General features: G+C 42.2%; 1 protein-coding gene across 5 annotated transcripts in view; it reads right to left on the minus strand.

Moving 5' to 3' along the window:
• Nucleotides 1-23589, minus strand: part of LPIN1 (lipin 1) — a 165231-nt gene that overhangs the window by 26790 nt on the left and 114852 nt on the right. For all 5 annotated transcript variants that reach the window (XM_075201419.1, XM_075201421.1, XM_075201420.1 and 2 more), the window contains exons 6-11: nucleotides 21756-21885; nucleotides 20512-20815; nucleotides 16263-16356; nucleotides 15192-15382; nucleotides 11051-11144; nucleotides 4167-4236 (exon numbers count right to left, since the gene is read on the minus strand). In XM_075201419.1, coding sequence (XP_075057520.1) covers nucleotides 4167-4236; nucleotides 11051-11144; nucleotides 15192-15382; nucleotides 16263-16356; nucleotides 20512-20815; nucleotides 21756-21885 — 883 coding nt within the window. The remainder of the gene's footprint in view (nucleotides 1-4166; nucleotides 4237-11050; nucleotides 11145-15191; nucleotides 15383-16262; nucleotides 16357-20511; nucleotides 20816-21755; nucleotides 21886-23589) is intronic.

A 23589-nucleotide genomic window follows, 5' to 3' on the forward strand; every position in this document is an offset into this window, starting at 1 on the left:
CACTCACAATAGTGTTTTGGGGCAGGTATGGGTGTCCGATAATATTTTAAAAACCCCAGGGAGATTGATAAGCTCCTTCCCACACAAAACAAAGGGTGTGTTCAGGTTTAGAAAAAAGCTGGTAAGGGTTCCTGGGGTACAAATGGAGAGAGACGGGCGGGGCTCCATATACATGGCCCAAATCGGGTCTTCTGATTTTCCAGGCTGACAGCAGACTGATTAAATGATTGTACCTGTAAAGTGTGTTTAAAGGATGTGAGATCATTCTCAGTGCCCGCTCTATCTGGGCGAAGGGACTGCAGAGTCTCTATAAAGAGCAAACCTATTATCTGCTGTGACTAAACTATACGTGTTGGTACTTCTAATGTTTTCTTTTATAGTTTGACAGTCAGGAGCGACTTGTGTTAAGTTCGTGGAGGACAGGCAAGGTGTTTTTGAAGATTTCTTTATTTTTTCTACTTAATTAAATTGGCTTATGCCAGTTGTGCCAAGACCTAGGACTTGTGTGATTCTCGGCTGCCGTACACCACCATCTATCCCAGGAGATGGCACTTGTTCCCCTAGCCCGGCTACAATATTTATATATATGTTATATATATATAATATATATATATATATATATATATATATATATATACACACACACACACACACGAGAGAGAGAAAGAGAAAGAGAGAGAGAAAGAGAAAGAGAGAGAGGGGGGAGAGAGAGAGAGGGGGGAAGAGAGAGGGGGGGAAGAGAGAGGGGGGGAAGAGAGAGGGGGGGAAGAGAGAGAGAGGGGGGGAGAGAGAGAGGGGAAGAGAGAGGGGGGGAAGAGAGAGAGAGAGGGGGGGAAGAGAGAGAGAGAGGGGGGGGAGAGAGAGAGAGGGGGGGAGAGAGGGGGGGAAGAGAGAGAGAGGGGGGGAAGAGAGAGAGAGGGGGGGGAGAGAGAGGGGGGGAGAGAGAGAGGGGGGGGAGAGAGAGAGGGGGGGAGAGAGAGAGAGAGAGGGAGTAGAGAGAGAGAGAGAGAGAGAGAGAGAGAGAGGGTAGAGAGAGAGAGATTATATGTATATAACATATATGAGTTAGGGGTTTCGTGCAGAATGTGTAGGCTAGAAGCAAGCATGATGAGCATAAGAATTGTAAATGAGGACTAATTACTTTAAAGCGCACTGGACGTGCACCATAAAACACTTTGGTTTTTACACCGCTGTGTCTAGCTGGTTAGCTCAACACACACTAAGGCGCCGTCCGCTCTCTGGTCTCGTGAGACGCCTCTGCACACTGGTGGAGTGTTTAGATTTGAAGAAAGGGGGAAACCCTGAAGAGGAGCAACTGTGGAAAAGTGTAAATGTCACATCAAAGTCCAACCGCTGCCACTTTAGAACCACCGTCTTCAATAAATAAAACGTTTCAGTTTTCCCTTCCTAAAATACAGCTGTTTAGCCTTATTTATGGGTTGAATTAATCAGGATAGCGAGTGGACATCGGTACTGTAATTACTGTGGCACTTTTATGCGTTTGAAATGCAACTGGAAAATGCAAAATGCATCCCATTAAAAGTACAGGAAATCTCCGCCAGCAAAATTCAATTCCTTTTACAGAGTGGGAATACACAAGTACATAGCACTAAAACACCCTTTCTCCACCCTTTATTGGATTACAATTATCTTGCTCTGTAAAATGAAAGCTCATTTTTGCATTGCTCCACAAAACTAGGTGCCCCAGTGCTTTACCTAATTCCTTTCCAACTATTCCTATCTGTCGGTTCTGTCCTTCTGGAAACTGCTCCATTGTGTTCCATAAACACATGGGGCTAGATTTACTAAACTGCGGGTTTGAAAAAGTGGAGATGTTGCCTATAGCAACCAATCAGATTCCAGTTGTCATTTATTTAGTGCATTCTACAAAATGACAGCTAGAATCTGATTGGTTGCTATAGGCAACATCTCCACTTTTTCAAACCCGCAGTTTAGTAAATATAGCCCATGGTGTAAATCAAGGTGCGCCTGCACTAATCGTGGTGCGCAGACACTGCCAAAGAGGATTTTGTGTTGTGCCTCACGCATTTTACATTTCCTAAACGGAGCCTATTGGATTATCATCTGGCTTGCAGTAAGTGTGGTCGGAATATCACCTCTATTAGAATGTGTGTGGGGTCTTCATCGAATCACACTCTAACACCCCAATGAAACCAGAACTAATCTTCCCACTCGGTCCGAGCGATGTACCAATATTCTCACCCAATTTATTTATTTTAAGCCAAATCGGTTAGTTCTTCTATGGCTTTGTGCTTGGGTCATATGGCTTAAGTGGTACCACCCCTCCATTTACATAGAACTATGCATACTATATTTATGGACTTACTAAATGTACCACTAGAGAATAATAAAATTAATTTAGGAGGGCTGAGAACATCTATTACATTTGCAAGAAACAATAGTTAGTATTGAAACAAGATAAATTATATTTATAGATACTGTAAATACATAAAAATAATGGGACAGGAACAATGAAATATCGCAACAAATTTACCGGTATATTGGGATAACTGGTTAGATTTCCAGCAACTTTGCATTCTATTCCCTACCCTGTATAGCACCTCATGTACACAAAAGCAACTATCTAATTACATAGTGCAAAGAGCAGGAATGTGCTGTAACCCATACAGCTCCTTCCATAAATCTGACCTAACAAGAACGCTTAAATCTAGGGAGTGATTGATATGCGCTGTTCAAAAGTGGCCTCTCTCTTTAAGATCAACTGATTTATTTAACAATCAGTTTAGAGGACTGAACTATTAACAAACATTAATGCAAATAGGTTCAGCCTTAAAAACATTCTTAAACTGGTTTAATCCAGCAAAATAACCTATGTAATGGACTATAACGGGCAATTGTGTAGATATTTTCTTTGATTCTGGTGAAAAGGACATTTCCCCAGGTCCACAGCTCCCTCTGCTGGACGCATACTGTATACACACAGCTGGAGGCCTAGAAATCATAGTTTCCCAGAGGTTTTTCCATTACATCTCCCATAATGCTCAGCCACATAGCCATTGATCAGTTGAGAATAAAGCAAATTATAGCCCCACAATTTAGAACAATTACAAGTTGAAGATCTTGGTGCTAAGCCTAATAGTGCAATCTCCAACGCTGTGAAGGGTTAGTGCTTTAGTTGGGATTAAAAGATGTATGGAGAATGGGAATGATGAAATAAATACACCTTAGAGTGAGCAAAACTATCAAACACTGAACTCCTTGGACGTATGCTAATCTGACTATATTATTTATTGCTACTTTATAAACAAGGCATTATTCTTTTTAAATTATTTCAGTATCCAGGGACTGTTAAAGGACAATATGATACAGAGCATATTCTAAACTGGGATAATTGAACACATTGGAACAGATTTACTGTTGGGAGCAAATCCAGTAACGGGGTGAAAATTTAGCATCTGGGACAATCGTTCTGCACTGCAGGGTGGCATGCGAAATGCACAACTTGTTGCACCTGCCCCCAGTGTAGGGCTACATGGTTTGCTTGGCTGCAAACTTTGCTCCTAGGCAAAACTTGACCCAACTCTAAAACTGCTCCAATATGGCGACGTGACATACAATTTGTACTGTAAGTGATACGTTAGTTATAAACAGCGGCAGCCGAGCGTAAGGCATGCGTTGTACTTATAAAGGGGTTCCCACTTTAAATAAACTACTGATAAATCCCTCCCTTCCCTGTAATTTTACTCTCCAGTGGCCCCATCTGTATTAAGCAGGATCCTGGCACTCACATAAAGCTGGGAACTCTGCCATCACCTTTAGCGTTAGCCGGTACTGAAAGCTGGCTGGCGATTGCAGAATTTTGCGTTCCGCCAATCCGCATCTCTCCTGGCTATATGTGTCAAGACCCTGCTAGATACAGCAATTGGTGGGGGTCACACAGGGGTTGTTCCACCGCCAAAGTAATATTATACGGAAGGCTACTGCATGTACTAAAAATAAATTTAAAGTGTAAAAACCCTTTTAACAGAGATACAAAAAACAGATTTTACATTTTAATTCCCCAGGGTTAAATCACATTTCCGAGCATGTCCACACAGCTTTTGTTTGGCAAGGTATGCTGGTGGATATAGTTTCCCAAAAATCTTCAGTAAACTATACCCATCTTCTATAACACTCATGCCTACCTTAGGCAATGGCTTCTGGAAGGCCTGCATGGCCAGGAGAAGGGGTGCAGCTGTTGGCCAATTGTAGTACCTAAGGGGGGAAAAGAGGAGTGATTAATCGTATGTGGTTCATTAGTAACGTGGGGTACATTACTTGTATACAACACTATAAACAAAATCCACAAAGTGCCAGATTCCTATTATCATATAACAATCCATTTCAACGTTTTCCTTGTACTGGTGAAACGCGTAGACTGCAGCACACCATGCAGACAGCCACGTTCTGTATCTGTATTCCTGGGTCTATGGACATGTTTTTATATGATCAGAACGTTTATCTCATTTTTATTATCATAATTGTTATTAGTTGAATGTGTACATTTCTGTTTCTCTTTCAAGCACAATTTGTTTTCACTTTGCAGCTAGTTCCATATGGCTTTATCATAAATAAAGAGAATTTAAGAAGAAGCAAATGCAAGAATTACAGTGCAGCAGGAAGGTATGATTAGGTGTACAATATTTAAATAAAAGAAATTTGCAATGCAAAACCAAAAAATATGCATAGCATAAAATGAGTTGATCTTAAAAAGCTTAGAAGGTCACGTAAACGAGTTACGCCTTCCTCAATAGGGTACATGACAATACTGTGCTGTGCTATGAATTATTCATAGTGGGAACAGCTAATTTACATATATGCAAACAACACACAGTTAAAAATAAAAAAATAAAATACAATGAGACTTGTCAGCATGAAGTTTTACAGATACGGACAGTTCTTACTCAGCATTTTCACACTGTAGCTATGGAAACCAGTGTCTGCTAATACCTATAATCAACTGCAGAATAAATGATAAGAAAAAATAACTTGTAACTCTCTTCTGTAAGCCTCAAATTACTTTTTCCACAATAGTAAGTTACAGTGTCCCTATTTAAAGGGATCATTCTTGCCAACTAAATACTCCTGGGTGAAAGCTATGAAAAGGTTTCAGTTATCTGTTCCCATAGTAACCAATTAGACCAGTGCTTTCATTTTCTAAACTGTACTAGAAATAGGAGAATCTGGTTGGTTGCTAGGCGTTACAGCATATTGGTGCAGGTAGTCGATTAGTCGATATAGATATATATATATATATATATATACACACACACACATATATATATACATACACACACTGCTCTTTAACATTTACATCTATAACCTTGACGAGAAATACTCCGCTACTCACCCACTACGTTCTCTCAATGAGCTTCGCCTCTCCTCATCACCTATCACCACCTCATTCTTCCGCCTTTAGGAATGTGCCCACACTGCTCTCCACATTTGGAACTTCCTGCCATGCCCAGACTCACCCCGAACCTCTCAAACACTCCCTCAAAAATCACCTTTTCTCACTTGCTTACCTTGCCCCATCCTAGGACATTTCCCTCCTCACACTCCTTTCACTCCTCCTCTATCGTCTCCGTTTACTACCTTAATCCTTCTAATGTTAGCTCTCACAAGTGTATCCCTCTCAGCGTGCTATTTCCTCATCCTCTTTGTAATGTTTCCGTTGTTCTAGTTGTGTCTTCTTATGTAGTTGGTCTCTTGTATTGATTTTTACCGATTCTATTGTTTCTTTTGTCCCTTACTTATCTGTATATTTTACCTGTCTATTTTTTGGTGACTATGCAGCGCTGCGGATTCTGGTGGTGCCATGTAAATAAATTATGATGAATTTAGGATTTTTATACTCACAATAAATCCCTTCCTCTGATTCCATCTGGGGGACACTGCTACCATGGGGTTGTGTGAGGGGAAGAGGAGTTTGGCACTTAACTAGGTAACTCTGTTAATGTATTCTGCTGACAAACCCCTCCCCTCCGCAACTCCCCTGTAGCCTTCAGTTTAAGTATAAAGCACCTAGGAAGGGGAGTCAAACAACCAACGACCAAACAGCAGAAAAGCAGAAGGGAGGGAACACAGTGTCCCCCAGATGAAATCAGAGAAACGATTTTATCGTGAGTATAAAAATCCTCTTTTCTCTTTCATCCTATCTGGGGGACACTGCTACCATGGGGACTTTCTAAAGCAGCCCCCTTAAGGGAGGGCCCGCTTTGAAAGCCCGGCATGTAGAGCACTACGACCAAAACTGGCGTCTTCCGACACAAAAACATATAATTAGTAAAATTTAATAAAGGTATGGACCAAGGACCAGGTGGCTGCTCTGCATAACTGGTCCGCTGAGGCCCCATTTTGCGTAGCCCAAGATGCCGCCACAGAACGGGTAGAATGGGCAACAATACGATCTGACACAGGTCGGTTAGCATTGATATAAGCCTGCTTAATTGTCGATGTAAGCCATCTAGCAGCAGATTGCTTGGAGGCCGGCCAACCACATTTTGAGAAGTCAAATAAAATAAATGGAGAATCTGTGCGATGAATCTTTGAACTGCCCTAACATCGTGAAACACCAGATATGGTTCTCGACATGATAGCGCCCCCAGCTCGGAAACTCTATGGGCTGAGGCAATCGCAAGTAGAAAAAACACTTTCCATGTTAAGAACCGTAACACCGCAGTCTGCAGCGGTTCAAAGGGAGGTTCTTGAAGCATATTAAAGACCAGATTAAGATCCCAGGGTGCCGTGGGCGGAACATATGGAGGTTGGATAAGCAGGACTCCTTGTAGGAAGGTCCTGACATCCGCTATGTCTGCCAGGCGACGGTGAAAAAACACTGAAAGAGCCGAAATCTGCACTTTTAAGGATCCTAGGCGAAGACCCCGATCCATGGAGAAAAGGAAGAAACCTAGAGAGGAGGAACGAATCCGAGTGGCAGGTCCGTTTCTCACACCATCTAATGTATGTAAGCCAGATACGGTGGTAGATCCAATCAGAGACTGGTTTTCTACCTTTAAGGAGGGTATTCATTACTCGTGAAGAGAACACTCTAGATTTCCAAAGTTTGGCTTCAATAGCCGTGTCGTTAAATTCAGCCACGGCAAGTCCTTATGTAGGAATGGTTCCTGAAGTAAAAGGTCTTCTCGAAGAGGTAACCGAAGACCTGGACCTACCGCCATCAACAGTATTTCTGGATACCAGACCCTCCGTGGCCAAGCTGAAGTCACCAGTTTGACTGGCAGTCCGCCCTGCTTGACTCTCCGAAGGATGCAGGGAATCATGGAAATGGGAGGGAATAGGTATCCTAACCTGAAGTCAAAGGGCATTATCAATACTTCTACTGCCACTGCCAAGGGATCTCTTGCCCTTGAGCAAAATTGTAGGACCTTTCTGTTGTGACGAGACGCCATTAGATCTCGGTCCGGGGTCCCCCATCGGAGGACCAGAGACTGAAAATTCTCCTGATGAAGAGACAATTCTCCAGGCAGAATTGCATGCCAGCTTAGATAGTCTGCTTGCCATTTCTGGATGCCTGGAATAAAGACTGCGGAAATGGCGGGGACGTGGTTTTCTGCCCAGGTGAAAATCTGAGTCGTCACCTCCATTGTTCTTGCACTCCTGGTGCCACCGTCTGTTGACATACGACACTGCCGTGGCGTTGTCGGACTGCAGACAGACTGGTTGGCCCTGAAGGATGGACTGTGCGCCCTGTAAGGCCTTTAACATGGCTGTTAGTTCCAGTATGTTGATGGGGAGAAAGGTCTCCTAAGCGGACCAGAGCCCCTGTAGTCTCAGATGAAGGGCCAGAGCCCCCCCCCCCAAAGGCTGGCATCTACGGATACTAAGATCTAAGACCATGGGGCAAAGGACCTGCCGACTAGCAAGTTGTCCCGGGCTATCCAGTATCTGAGGGAATGTCCCGCTTCCGGTGACAAGCGATTCAATTAACGTTCTAACTTCTAAAGGGATCCTGACCATATTATTTTTAGAAGGTCCCATTGGAAGCAACGAGAGTGGATTCGAGCACAAGGGAGAGTCTCGAAAGGTCGACATCATCTTTCCTAGTAGGCGCGTGCATAAGATGACCGATGGTCTGTGGCAGGACAAAAATCGAATCCCGCAGTGATCGTATTTTGTCCTCTGGAAGGAATACTTTCTAATTGTGGTATCCATTATCAGAGAAAAGTCATTCTCTGGCGAGGGGTTAACTGGGATTTGGGGCGCTTTATGAGCCACCCGTGCCTCTCCAGGAACCTGATGGTGAGCTGAATATGTTGCTCGAGCAGGTGAGCCGAAGCAGCCTTGATTAGTAAATCGTCCAGGTAGGGCACTAATTGCACACATCTGGAATGAAATTAAGCTGCCATCACCGCCATAATTTGTGTAAACACCCAACTGTCCTCCGAGGACTCTGCCCACTGATGTCTGAACAGAAGCAGACGCCCCCCCACTCCTGCTGCTGCTAGAAGGGGGGGTGGGCGTCACACTGCTGGTTTATCTGGGAGCTTAGAAGAGTGATGACTTTTGGAGGAGGAGGAGGAGGAGGAAGCCCTACCTCGGTGCGAGTGTCCTCTGGTGCCAGATGGTCTGGACCTGTGTGACTGGCCCCTACCAGATGGCCCCCTCGAAAGGGCTGTCTAAATGAGCCAAACCTGGGTGTCCTAGGCTTTGGGACATTGACTGGTAAGAAGATATTTTTGCCTCCTGTGGCCTGGGAAATTATGCTGTCCAATTCCTGCCCAAATAACACTCCACTGGAATAAGGGAGAGACTCCAAGGACTTATTAGATTCAGTGTCCGCATCCCAGGACCTCAGCCATAGGGCCCTCCTTGCCTCTACTGCTGTTGCTGAAAGAGAGGAGGAAATGGAAGCTGCGTTCTGGGCAGCTTCATACACGTACACCTGAAACCTCCTTGGGGTGAAGGGCCAGGAAAAGTCAGAATCTTGCAAAGCTGTAGCCAACTGGTCAGCTCATGTTTCCATAGCTCTGGCAACCCAGGATGATGAAAATATGGGTCTGACTAAAGTACCTGCTGCCGTGTAGATGGACTTTAAGAAAGCCTCTATCTTATGGTCAGTGGAGACCTGCAGGGATGCGATCCCTGGAACAGGGAGTGTGGTGTGGCGAGCTAAGTGTGCCACTGGTGTATCCACCCTTGAGCTCTATTCCCAAAGGATTAGATCATCTTCCTGTCGCAGGTATAAAGCCAGGTACCTTCATGGAATAACAAACCTACGGTCAGGTTGTTTCCAGGATGCTTCTGCGATCTCTTTCAACTCCATAGATGGAAAAAAAAAGGATCGCCCGTCTTCTGACCTTTTTAAATGGACTACGATCTGTAGATCTAGTCTCCTCTATGTCTAGAAGTCCCAGTGCCTGACGCACTGCTACCACCAGGTCATCAGTCCCGATATCTGGTAGACACCTCTGGGTCCGCAACCTGTGCGGAAATCGGAATCTTCTAAAACCTCACCTTCCTCTTCTGGGGATCTCTCCGAATCAGAGAGGGACAGAAGGCGGTTAGTGGATCTTTGTCTCTTTTCATTGGGTAAAGGTCTTGGGGCCTCCAAAAAATGGTTTAACTGATCTAGGCCCCTGACCAACGATGTAGACCAAGCCGGTTCTCCCGTAAGGGGAGCTTGAGATGGTAGAGCGGATGGATCTCCCGCTTGTCCAGCGACAACGGATTCTGTAGTCTGAACTAAACTAAGGGGGGGCCCACCGTTCCAGAGGCAGAAGGGAGTATCGCAGCAACCGCTGGAATATCTGTGGGTTTAGAAAGCAGTTGTACCAATGTGGTAACCCCCTGCGTCAGGACACCCGCCCATGATGGTGTTTCCGTTATAGTTAGGGCATTAGTCTGTGCCTGCGCTATCAGGGGAGCCCCACCACAGTCACTACAAAGCGCCCCCAGGTCCTGCTGTTCAATGGGTAATTTACCTTTACACCTGAAGCAAGTATAATATTTCACGAGGTGCTTTACCCTTGCCAGATATTTTAAGGTAACAGAGTACAGCAATAAAATGTAATACAGGCAATCACACAAGAAATAGACAGAAGATACTAACTAATCCATGACAGGAGTCAAGATAGTATCGCTCTAGAGGCTATATGTGACAGCAAAAGTATTTATGCAAGTAATATTTCATCTACTAATATATATGCATGAATAAGTTTTCTAATACCCTTCTATCTATTATAGTGAGTACTGAAAAAAAGCTTTTGGTACTTAGCCTTTCCAAGGCTAAGCTGGAGCAGGAGAAGTCTGTCAGCAGCTCTGCATATTCCTCAGAAGGAGCTGATGCTTTTCCCGGGCAAATCTTGGCGCCTTGGGAGAGTCCAATATTCCTCTGCACGTGGGGGAGCTCTATTATCCTAGCTCTCCCTGTCCTGCATTTGCTCCATTTTAGCAGGGTAACAATGTTAAGGGTGATTTACTGCTTCTCTGTAAGCAGTAATCGACCTCTTTTTTTTTCTGGTCCCTGCAGATGAATACCAAGTTCCCCCCCTCCTTTTCTGAGGAGGGGACTTGGAGCAGTCCATCATGTCAGCCTGCGACGGGCGGGGGGGGGGGTTACCGGCACTCTCTGCCTCCGTGGCAGCGCCGGTAACCTGTGGCGATCAGTGTGACAGCGGCTTGTATAAGCCGCCTGTCAGCACTGTATAGAAGCCAGCACAAAAGTAAAAAAAAAAATGTACACACACAAAGCTCTGTAGACAGTGTATTACAAAAATAAATATTGTCATTGAGAATACGTAGAAAATGTACAAGTGAACTATGACACCACATTACCGTGCCTAAATTCTAATGGGAGCTCACAGGGAAAGAAGGACATTGGTGCATGTAGACAAGAGTATGTATATCTCACTTATAACAATGTATATATGTGTCCAACCATTATGTTAGAATAAAATGACATGTTTTACTTTCATTTCCCTTGAAGAATTGCAAATGAATAATATGAGGGGTAAATATATTGCACATATCCATAATAAAATAAAGATATAACAAAATCAGTACATACTTGTTTCCGATTTTCACAACGAGGTTTGGATCATCGATGATGGAAGGATTGTCCACAAACTGCTGGTAAGATACCACCTGCTGTATAAACTGCTCTGAGGAGACAGAAGGAAACACAGACAAAACTGAGCCAACATTATCACTTTGCATAATAATAAAAAAGAAAAAGAAATAAAAGGACCACTGCAATTAACATTTAACTAATTGGCATCATTTCATACCTCATATACGGAATTAAGCAAGTTGTTTGCGTGAATTTAATTTCATATACCAATTTCATACTGCGTATACGTACATAGCCAACAAATGTAAATTTTAATACAATAAAGATCACTGTAAATGTATAATAGGCCAAACAAAACTATAGATTGTAAACTTGTGGGCAAGGCCCTCTACCTTTCTGTCACTACCTAGGGCTAAATGTATCAAGCTGATAGTTTCTGGCAGGTTTGAAAAGTGGAGGTGTTGCCTATAGCAACCAATCACATTCTAGCTAGTATGTACTAAATAAATAACAGCTAGAAGCTGGTTGCTATTGGCAACACCTCCACTTTTCAAACCCGCCAGAAGCTCTCAGCAGGGACGGATGTGAGTGATAAATATTCTCTGTACAGCGCTGCGGAATTGGTTGGCGCTATGTAAGATAAATGGTGATGATATACCTACAGAGAAATGAATGTAAAAATACTCTCTGCTCTCTATAAAGTACGACAGATTTTCCCCTTAAAAACTTTCTGTTATATTGTCTCACTATGGTCCTCGGGAGATCACTAGCAATAACACAAATATTCCTGGCTCGGCACAGTCAGCTGTACAGATCTCATGCAGGTGTAGCACAGTACAGAAAGAGCGCAGAGACGGTAGCTCTCTATTACAGCACCAAGGCTGAGTTATTAAAACAGACACGTGGAACACAAACAGATGGCACACGAGCCGCTGGCTGCGGGAGCTGTTTGCTTTATTTTTAATGAGGATGTTTTAATGAAATTTGCAAAGTACACGGTAAGATCCTAGAGCAAATTATTATAAATATTTCAGTCATACATTTGTGAGAAACAAAAAGCACAACATGAAACAAAACAAAGAAAAGAAACTAGAGAAAATACGCGGCGATCAAACCGCGGCGTCTGTCATGTGTGCTCCAGAAACGGAACCCGCCCATTCCCGTCTTCTTTTGAAGTGTTCCGTGAGGGAATTCACGACGCTCATTGGTGAAATGAGCAGCAAACCATATACAGATATGATCACATCATAAACATGTCTTGTTACTTTGAAGACATAGGGAAGATGGTGACCAAACGGGACATTTGTGGACCGAAGTGTGATTTTGACTAAAAATTAATTGATCTGTGTGTGATACTCCTCACCCCTGTACCTATCGATTACCAAATGATATGTATGACCTCCAAGAGCATCTATCATTTACATTCGCTGTCCTGAAACTGTCAATTTCAGTTTTCCTCTCACAACTCCCTACATTTCAAAGCTTCTCCCTCACAGGTATAAACATCTCGCCCTTTTCAAAAATGTCTACCTGACCTTGGACTTCTCTTCACAGAAAAACGCTTAATTATTAAAATTCTATTATTATAAAACTTGCTGTGCCATTATATATCATTCCGGAGGGTCATTTATAATGTGTGAACATGTATATATGCAGTAAGAAATTTGCTTTCAGTATCTTATTTGCAGTAAATCAAAACTAATTGCTGATAGGTGACTTTGGGCTACTGCACATTTGCATTTTATTAGTAAATACCATCAACTATCTGCTATTCTTTGATTTATAGGGTACCGTAAATATTAATTTCCCTTAAAGTTCAAGTTATGCCCCTGGGCCTTTTAATGCTCCTGTGATCTAACAGTGTTTTCTATAAGCTTGCTATGGAATTTAGCAATTTATAACATACGATTTACATTCCAAGGGCCTGATTTATTAAGGAACTTAAATTAAGAAGTTTCTTATTTCAGTCTCCTGGACAAAACCATGTTACAATGCAAGGGGTGCAAATTAGTATTCTGTTTTGCACATAAGTTAAATACTGACTGTTTTTTCATGTAGCACACAAATACTTGATAGCTTATTTGTACACTGAATTTAAAGTTGATATTTATGTGCTACATAAAAAAACAGTCAGTATTTAACTTATGTGCAAAACAGAAAACTAATTTACACCCCTTGCATTGTAACATGGTTTTGTCCAGGAGACTGAAATAAGAAACTTCTTAATTTAAGTTCCTTAATGAATCAGGCTCCAAATGTACCGTTCTGCACTTGAGCAATTTACGACAAAAGAATAAAACAATTTCATTTACACCTGCAGAATTATTCATTTTTATAGAAAATGCGCCTCACAGCTTCTTTGAACGGCAGGGCCCCTTTAAATCTAAGTGTCTGTGCGTGCCCCTTTAAATAACAGATCATCTGGATTTCTACATGGACGTTTTGTTTTGTTTCCCTGCTAGAAAATAAGGCTGCTCATGTTTCTGGTGTTTTATTCTTTGTTCTCTCAGAGCCTCTTTTCCTCTAGGTCAGGATGACAGATCGCTGTGTATGCAATGGAGCGTTTTATGTTTGTGCAATCTGAAATAAAATACAAAAAGCCACTGGCCCGTTGCCAGGGAGAGGAATGATTCTCACTTGTAACTAGAACTCGTAGCGAGAGAACCGCTAAATCTGTCAGCGGCGGAACAGGGTGACATTTTCAGTCTTGGAAAGAGATGGGGGACAATGTTTTGGGGGTCTGGCTACAGTTGCACCCACAGATGAAGCTGATTATACACTAGGAACAGATACGTCAGGGGGGGGGGGGGTAAATGTCTTAAGCTACTGTATGTTATATCACAATACATTAATAGAACCAGGCGGCTAAGGAAACGGTCAGCGGGTACTCACACCGCACTTCCTGAATCTCAAATCAGACGTTTCTTATGGATGGATATTATTCACAATGGTTGGTGGGGGAGGGTGCTTGAGCCATTCACTTCATAGCGATAGCTTAGATAACGGGTAACAGATATAAGCTGGTTACTCTCACATATGTGGGCAGCACGGTGGCGTAGTGCCTAGTACTTCTGCCTCACAGCACTGGGGTCATGAGTTCAATTCCCGACCATGGCCTTATCTGTGAGGAGTTTGTATGTTCTCCCCATGTTTGCGTGGGTTTCCTCCAGGTGCTCCGGTTTCCTCCCACACTCCAAAAACATACTGGTAGGTGAATTGGCTGCTAACAAATTGACCCTAGTCTGTGTCTGTATGTCTCTGTGTGTCTGTGTGTGTTAGGGAATTTAGACTGTAAGTCCCAATGGGGCAGGGACTGATGTGAGTGAGTTCTCTGTACAGCGCTGTGGAATTAGTGGCGCTATATAAATAAATGGTGATGATGATGATGATATGTGACAGAAGGACAAGATACCGTCTCTTGACCAAATTACTATGTTAACTAATCAGGTTGCCCATCACTGGTTTGAGCTGCGATAATGGGGGGAATGCCCTCATAATAAAGGACTGTCTTTGTGGCTTATGTAGAAGCAGTAATGCACAAACTAAGGTTCCCGGCACTGCCAAAGAGGATTTTGTACTGTGCTTAGTACATGAGGTCCTGTGCAGGTAACACACATTATTTTTGTACACATGAGGTAAACAAGGTATCCTCCACAGAAAGCAGCGAGTCATCTTTATATAAACACACGTCTGATATATTTCAATATAGCAGCATCTGCAATGTCATGCATTGCTGTCTTTCAGTAGAATATCCATTTTATTAGCCATTCATACCTGTATTTACAGCAATTTTTATTCAATAAGGCCCCTATTGCACCTTTATACATATAACAAATGCTGTATATAGCTAAGCTGCATAATATAGATGAAACAACTGTAGTGTTTATAGTTAAGCGAATATGCCCACCATGCTCTCCTTTGCACCAGGTTGCCATATTAGGAGGTAGGTGTTGCTCTAACTAAGCAGGCAGAGAAGGACTGACAGTCTTGTAAACTTGCTCTGCAGTAACACATTGTGTGGATTGGTTAACTCACACACAGTGATGTCACAGTAACTCAAACGTCTGCAGAATCGGCTTTTTTCCTATAGATGTGGTAACTAAAACGTTCACACATACGAATACTATTGTTATTATACCTTTCGTCAACTCTTTATTGTCATTTAGGCCTCCACATAGCGATATAGCAATGGACGGAAGATCTCGTATCCCGTCAGAGATGCTCTCAACGCCACTGTCCACCCCGGAGCTTCCCACAGACTGCGGTGACTGGTTGGCTGAACGAGAGCCATTTTCTCCTGCGCTCTTCCCGGGTGCGGCTGAATCCCCACTGCAAATTATATATATAAGATATATGTGACATAAGATAGATATAAGATATATGTGACATAAGATAGATATAAGATATAGACAATCAGTGACATATATTTCAAAATAAATAACTAATAAAAGAAAAATGAAAACAATATGTACATTTTAGACCAGTGTTGGCTAACCTATGACACTCCAGGTGTTGTGAAACTACAAGTCCCAGCATACCCTTCCAGCAATAAGCTGCTATTTATTGGCAAAGCATGCTGGGCCTTGTAGTTTCACAACACCTGGCGTGTCACAGGAAAGCGAACACTGTTTTAGACACGATGACAGCACACACACATACTACCCCATAACAAAATGGGATATACTACAAACTGTAAGTGATTAGGCAAAAGGTGATATACTGACAGTGCTCCCCAACAAGACATGTCCTGACCTGGTGCTTAATCGACCAATCAAAAGCAGTCCATAAATCCTGCCCGGGAGGGAAGAAGCAGCTGTAGTACTCACCAGACTCCAATTACAAGTCTTCATATTAATAGCCACAGATAAAAGCATGCTGAGTGTACAGTTATATTATCCACGAGGGAAAAGCTAGTGCCCAATGCACATATATGTAACTGCAGCTATTAATAAATTCACTTTCATTGACTTTGGCGATAATTTTTTTTGTTGTCATTATGTAAAAAAAAAAAAAAAAAGAACATACCCAGAAGATCCCAAATCACACACATTCTGGTTAAAAGATCCCATCCATACTTTTATTCATTGTATTATTGATTTCAGTCCATGTAAAACAACAGCGGACAACTTCCTAACACTGTCTACGCCCTAAAGTCCTGAAATAGGAAATGAGGAGTAATTTATTCATAGGAAAAAAAAAACCCACAAACCTTTTGGGGAAATACAGTGCAGCGATTTCAGGATCCATGCAGGTGATCTCCTCTAAATAGACACCGTCCGTCCCAAGGTGTCTGCTTCGTTTGTCTGAAATAAACAAAACGTAGAAATCAGAGAGATAGACCGACCCCTTACTCTGTAGTGTAAAGAAGTGTAAAATGCGTTGGTTGCAATGGAAAAATATTCAAGACATTGTAATACAAGACAACATTTATCGCTGTATATAATACATTTAGGAAGATTGAGACATAAAAGTGCATTATAAAACATGACATTAAAAAAAAACTAAGGGCCTGATTTATTAAGGAAGGTAAAGCAAAAGAAAAAAAAAAGAGTAACTTTGAACCTTGGCAAAACCATGTTGCATTGGAGTGTGAGGTACATTTAAAATGTAGGGACAGATTTAAAGTTGGGGTAGGGAATGTCCTAGATCAACTTTAAATTTCTGTGTACAAATAAACTATCAAGTATTTGTGTGCTACATGAAAAAACAGCCAGTATTTACCTAATATACCCTTGCATTGTAACATGGTTTATCCAGGAAAAAACACTCATTTTTTTGTGTCACTTTCCTCAATGAATCAGGCACTAGATATCCTGGACATGAAATTTTCAGAGATAACAATATCTTTCACTACGTTGTCCATTTCCAGACAATACTCATCCCAGAGAGTGAGAAATATAACCACATAGTACACAAGTGATGTTAATATACTACTGTAAATTATATCTAAATTCTGACGTCATCATTTGTAACTGTGTAGTGCTGATGTTAGCACTTCAGTGTTGATTAGAAACAGTGGAGTAATATAAGAAATAAGCACTCCATACTGTAAATTATATCAGGTATTACAAGTCACCTCAGATATCTGTGACCTGCATAACAGCAGTAAACCTACAACCGTGTGCGTTTATATGGTCACAGATGTCCTCAATGACTTCTAATATCCATGTAATTCATAGTAGGTGAATCATTACATCACTTATATTTCACCCTTGTTTATACCACATGTCTGACAGGCTGAAGCTTTCCGTTCTCTCATTTAAAAAAAATAATAGAAAACACGTATTGTAACATAAGAAAAGGTAGGTGCTCCAAATCATCATCATCATCATCACCACCATTTATTTATATAGCGCCATCGCTGTACAGAGAACTCATTCACTTCAATCCCTGCCCCACTGGAGCTTGCAGTCTAAATTCCCTAACACACACACAGACAGAGAGACTAGGGTCAATTTTGATAGCAGCCAATTAACCTACCAGTATGTTGTTGGAGTGTGGGAGGAAACCGGAGCACCTGGAGGAAACCCACACAAACATTGGGAGAACATACAAGCTCCTCACAGATAAGGCCATGGTCGGGAATTGAACTCATGACCCCAGCGCTGTGAGGCAGAAGTGCTAACCACTGGGCCACCGTGATGCCCAAAATCCAAAAACAGTTTAAAAGCAAAGATCATAAAAATGCTAAAAATTACATTTTATAAGCAATACGGCAGCCTTACTTTGAAATATATGGATATCAGAGGTCAGCTTGACACTGCTCTGACTTTGAGTATTCTTGTACGACATAGTATTTGGTGCATTATATATATATATAAATATAATCAACAGTGCGGCTAAGTGTGATTAATGTAACTTCTACAAAGTTTCCCTTGATTTCACAAAGTTTTCTCCCAGCGTACGGGCAAAAATCAGTGAAATTGAGCCCTATTTCTAGTTGAGATGAGAATCGCAGGTCCCGTAATTACACAGTTCTCCAGGCATTAGAGGCGGATAAATGTTGTGTGAGACAGGTCGAGCTGGACAGAGTCGTCCAAAATTGTAACATGTTTAGGAATTAATTCATATATGGGCATAGTTGCCAACATTGGCAGCTTGTCTCCCGAGAGGCAGGTGGGTGTGTGGGGGGCGGGGCTCGAAGAATCGCGCCGTTAGCCGCGTCCATGTCTCCAGTAAGCCACGCCCCCTCCATTTACTTTCCAGAGCCGGCCGGGAATCGGGAGAATTGCCCTCTCTCTCGGGAGTCCGGGAGACTGACCCAGATTTCGGGAGTCTCCCGGATATTCCGGGAGAGTTGGCAGGTATGTATATGGGCTAAACACTGTTATATTTAAAGACACTTTCCTGAAAACCAATTAGAAATAGCAAATCAGCAGTGTAACGGGGGAATTCAATTCGAGACGTAGTCCCAATTGAAGCTTTGTGTGATAAGACTCTGCGGGATCTCGCAACTGGCAGAGATAGGCGCAACTGCACAACGCACTAGGCTCCTACAGTACTTTGCACTAAAGTAAATTATCCCCTGTAAGACGTCGGTTTGGTACACGATTCCGAAGCCTTGTCATGAACTTGATGGTTAACACAGTGGCAAAGCTGGCGTTACCACACAGTATGGAAGGCTGGAGTGTGCAGATAGAGCTATGTAATACTGGAAAAATAGCTGCACAAAAACAATCCTGGAACAGGGGAGCTGTTCAGACGGCTTAGACGTTAAATATGCAAACAGCAGAGCTGTTCAGTGATAACAAGCAGAGGCTCTAACAGTTCACATTAGCAATGCATGAATACAGCCCATCACTTGGCGCATTCTGAGTGTTTACTTGTTCTATCATTTGCATCGCTGCCTCTGGAATAGAACTATATTGTTTCAGGAACTGACATTTTCATACGGTTTTGTTTTTCTGTAGCTGCATAGTTCCTGAGTCCACATTAGCCTGCAGGAAACGGCACAGGAACTATATAAATCACAAACTTTTAGTGACATATGAAAACAGCTCTTAAAGTGGACCAGTCGTCTTCACACAGTGGAGGCAGCCATTTTGTGGGTGGAGCCAACAGTCAAGAAAATGCAGCCTATGAATTCAGGGTAAACCAGTGACATCGTTACACTGAGGTAGATTTATCAACCAATCAGATTCTAGCAGTCATTTTCTAGAATGTACTACATACATGATGACTAGAATCTGATTGGTTGCTATGGGCAACAGCTCCACTTTTCCTGTTTAGAAGGCTTGATAAATGTACCCCATTGTTAAAGTTATATCCCCATGAACAGCGTTTCAGCCTAAAGTATGGCTGCCTCCAACCATTGTAGGTGACGGGTGAAAGACACTTATTATTATTGTAGGATTTGTTTTGAAAAAAAATCTAGAACTGTGTTCTGGCATTTATGACTAGTAGGAAGAAGAGTTATATGGGGAGATGCAATTGTAAAAAAAAAATCCGCACAAGGTGACTCAGAAACGGCCGCGAGACACCTTGTGCAATTTTTTTTTTTTTTTAACAGAAATCTCCCATAGACAGGTGCAAACGCAGGATTTGCAGAGGGGGCTTTCCACACCATGTCGCCAGTGGGCGTGACCAGCATGCATGGGGGCGGGGCTACAATATTAGACAGTGCTTGGTTGCTCTCCAACTCTTCCTATCCCCTTAATATACATGGGCAATGCTGCATGCACTACTGTTAGGTGCACACAGCTCTCCCTTTTCAAGCAGAGCCCTGAGAAGCGGGGACAGGGACCAGCCACCTCAATTATACAGTGCCCCAGGCTTGGAGGGGGGTTTCCAGGCACTAGGAAACCTCCCCTCGGTTTGCCTATGATAGAGGTGGGCAAGGAACCTATACCTGGCCTAGGAATGCCCAACCATGGCACGAAGGCCTCATGCCATCACCTAAAGTGGTTTACTGCACCATAACAATGCTGAAAACGACGATTCCAGCCACAGGCATTTTATACCACAGGTAACCAACAATGGAGAGTGAAAGGTCCATTTTAAACAATTTTTTTTCATTTTTTTTTTAATATAATTAGGTCTTAACTGATTATTATCTAAATGAAAGGTGTTTTCATAGAGCTTCATAAATGCCCTGGATAATAACAGTCCGGAATTTCATCCGCAAAACACAATTGTTACTCTAATTTCCCCTCCCCACAAAATATTTGTCTGTAAATGTCAATAATTCAATGTAATGCCTGACCTTTTATCCTGTATGTTTACACATTTTCATTAACATAAAGTTTCCTTTGCTGTCAGTGTATTCAGCACTGTACCGTCCGCTTTGAGAGATGTCATCACAGCTCTCATTCTGGTCTAGAACCGATATAAGACAGTAATGTATTATCAATGGATCGATTTTACATGTATCAGTTTCATTTTTTGGGGGGCGAGTTTGTACCATTTTATAAACAGTCCTATTGCTGTACTGTGATCTCTGCGGCCTAGGCCATAGGTACCTTTCTTCTTGGAAGGGGAGTCAGTCTTGCTTGCTGGTGGACAGGTAGACATGGAGCAAGCCTCTTCATATGAGGGGAGTGTGGGGGCAGAAGCTCCCGGAGATTCAATAACAGCTTCACTTGTCCTCAGTGGGTCACATTCGGGTAGAGGATCCTCTACCATCAATGGGGGAGGCTGCTCCAATGCTGGTTCAGGTGAAGTGACTTTGTCTTCTTCAGAAGTACTCAAGATGGTCCTGAAATGTGTGTTTTCTGAAGGACTTATGGTGACAATACTTGTTTCCTTCACTTTATGCGAAGGCGACTGAGACACAAAACATAAACATGTCAGAATTACTGTATACCCAGGTAAAAAGCACAGATTACCAACGATAAGAAGACAAACATATCCCACATCCTGCAGGTATCACTCACAAATCATAGAAGTACTTAAATCACCATTAGGGCTCAGTGTATCTCCCTTGTGGGTGACCTATATATATCTCCTTTCTGTTTCAGCACAATTAGGGCCTGATTCATTAAGGATCTTAACTTGAGAAACTTCTTATTTCAGACTCCTGGACAAAACCATGTTACAATGCAAGGGGTGCAAATTAGTATTCTGTTTTGCACATAAGTTAAATACTGACTGTTTTTTCATGTAGCACACAAATAACAACTTTAAATTTCAGTGTACAAATAAGTTATCAAATATTTGTGTGCTACATGAAAAAACAGTCAGTATTTAACTTATGTGCAAAACAGAATACTAATTTGCACCCCTTGCATTGTAACATGGTTTTGTCCAGGAGACTGAAATAAGAAGTTTCTCAAGTTAAGATCCTTAATGAATCAGGCCCTTAGTCTGTTAATACCCAGGTGTTTGGCGCCCCCCACTGTACATTCGCTTTGCTGTTACCAAATTACAACACATTCCTAAAGACACAGATACCCTATTTATATGGCTAACTACAACACCAACATGGATCCATTGTCTTAGCACTGCCTACACTGCTTATAGGAGTTTCCTATTAATTAACATGTATGTCGATTTATATTTGGATTTTTTTTATTATTTACATTTGCGACATATTTTAGATAATCTTTAAAAATGTGTCTATTATCGTTTCCACCTTTATTTCAAAATGGACATGGAATAGAATAGAGGACGTAGACATGTATATACCTGTAACTCAGAGGGATTGACACTGTAGCTATGGCGGGAGCAGCTGAAGCCACACGGAGGATACGGGTCTATGACTTACCTTGGTAGCCTGAGGCAGTTCTCCCCAAGCCCAGTGCATAGGGAGCTCGTTGGGAGCCATTCCTCTCTCCAGGGGTTTGCTGACCAGCTCAGAGTCACTTTTAGGTGTCGCAGGACGGGAACCTGGAGGACTGAAAAACGGAAAGATAAGAACGTACATCCGAGATCCGTCATCATAGTCCGCAGCCGTAAACGGTGGCATTAGGACACTGAGACAATGGACTACGAGGGCTCCCCTATATTTAATTCAGTGTCAGACGCTTCCCCCACCAATGACTGGTATGAGACATGGGGAGAGGAAACCGACAAGATCCAAGTCACACAGGAGTCAAGAAGGGGGTGTAGGCACGAGATGAGAGGGCACCCCTGTAAGACACCAGCCTACTGACGATGGAACACTATTAAACATGTGGATCCAATTGTAAAGCGCTACAGAATTTTGTGGCGCTATATAAATAAATGTTGATGATGATGATCTGCAGCTATGTCATTTCTACTTATACAATGTATTCTATCTAATATTTATATATTAATATCTAATGTATATAATAGCTATATATTTAATCACTATCTTATATTTATATATCTACCTATAAAATGTATCTAATATCAATCTTTCCAATATCTATCATCGATCTACAGAATATCTTCCTATACATCGAATATCAATGTATCCAATATCTATCTACCCAATATCCATCTAGTATCTATCTATCTAATTAATATCTATATAATCATCTAGCTACGATATATATAATTGTATCAGTCTAACCCCCAATCTTCAAATGCTCACTCAAAACTCACCTTTTCAATCTCACCTATCCTACCACCTCCTGGCCATCTTGTCCATCACCTCCTCTTCCTCGCCTGCCATCTCCATGTTATCCCAGCTACTCCTACTGTCTCTCATCACCCCTCCCTCTAGAATGTAAGCTCTCACGGGCAGGATCATCTTTACATATTGTTCCACGTCTGTCTACTGTCTGACTCCCTTGGACGTCCTGTCTTTTGCTGCACTCTCCGAGAGTCCCCACAGCATTACTCATCTGTGGTACTTATGTGTGTAACCTCATCTAATTGTTACTTGCCTCTGGCGCCTTATCAATAAATAATAATAATAATCTATATCTGTCTAACATACATAGTGATAGACATTGCCTCTTTATAACTGGGCGCTACTGCCCTCTGCTGGAAGGCAGAGTACAGCGCTCAGTCTCGGTGCCATTAATCAGTGTCTGACAATCTGTTTTGCTCCAGTGCACCAATCCCTTTGATTCTGGCCTCAGTAAGTGGAATGGGACGTGGCTACTGATGTATGTGGTGGATATGGGATATTTATCTCTGTATAAGTGTAGAGGAAATCTGCCATGTGAGCCATGGCTAGTGGGTTTAATAGATGTTCTGACCCTCAGTAATTCAATTCCACACGGATTTATCCTGTGGAATGTGCTCTGAATTCACTATGCATATCGCACAAGTCACCAGCTCAGATGCACTCGGCTCGATTTATACAAAAAGACAAAGACACCTTCAGGAATGTATTTTATAGGATCTGCTTGTGCCCTGTGGCTTTATCCTGCACCGTGCACTCAGAATGGGAAATAGAGGTGTTTCTCTGAGAGCAGGAAACAATGGTGTTAGTGTCAGGTTATAGGTGTCATGTTAACAACATACAGGGCAAATCTGTCAAGCTGCATGGTACAAAGGCTTATGGGTATACAATGGTTATATATTATTTTTCATGTGCAAGAACATAAGTTAGAAAGTGGTTCTCCAGCTGTTGTTGGTTTTGTCGGGAATAAATTTGTTATGCACTATAATACATTGTGTGTGTA

This window comes from Mixophyes fleayi, chromosome 3 (genome assembly GCF_038048845.1).
Source record: "Mixophyes fleayi isolate aMixFle1 chromosome 3, aMixFle1.hap1, whole genome shotgun sequence".
NCBI lineage: Eukaryota > Metazoa > Chordata > Amphibia > Anura > Limnodynastidae > Mixophyes > Mixophyes fleayi.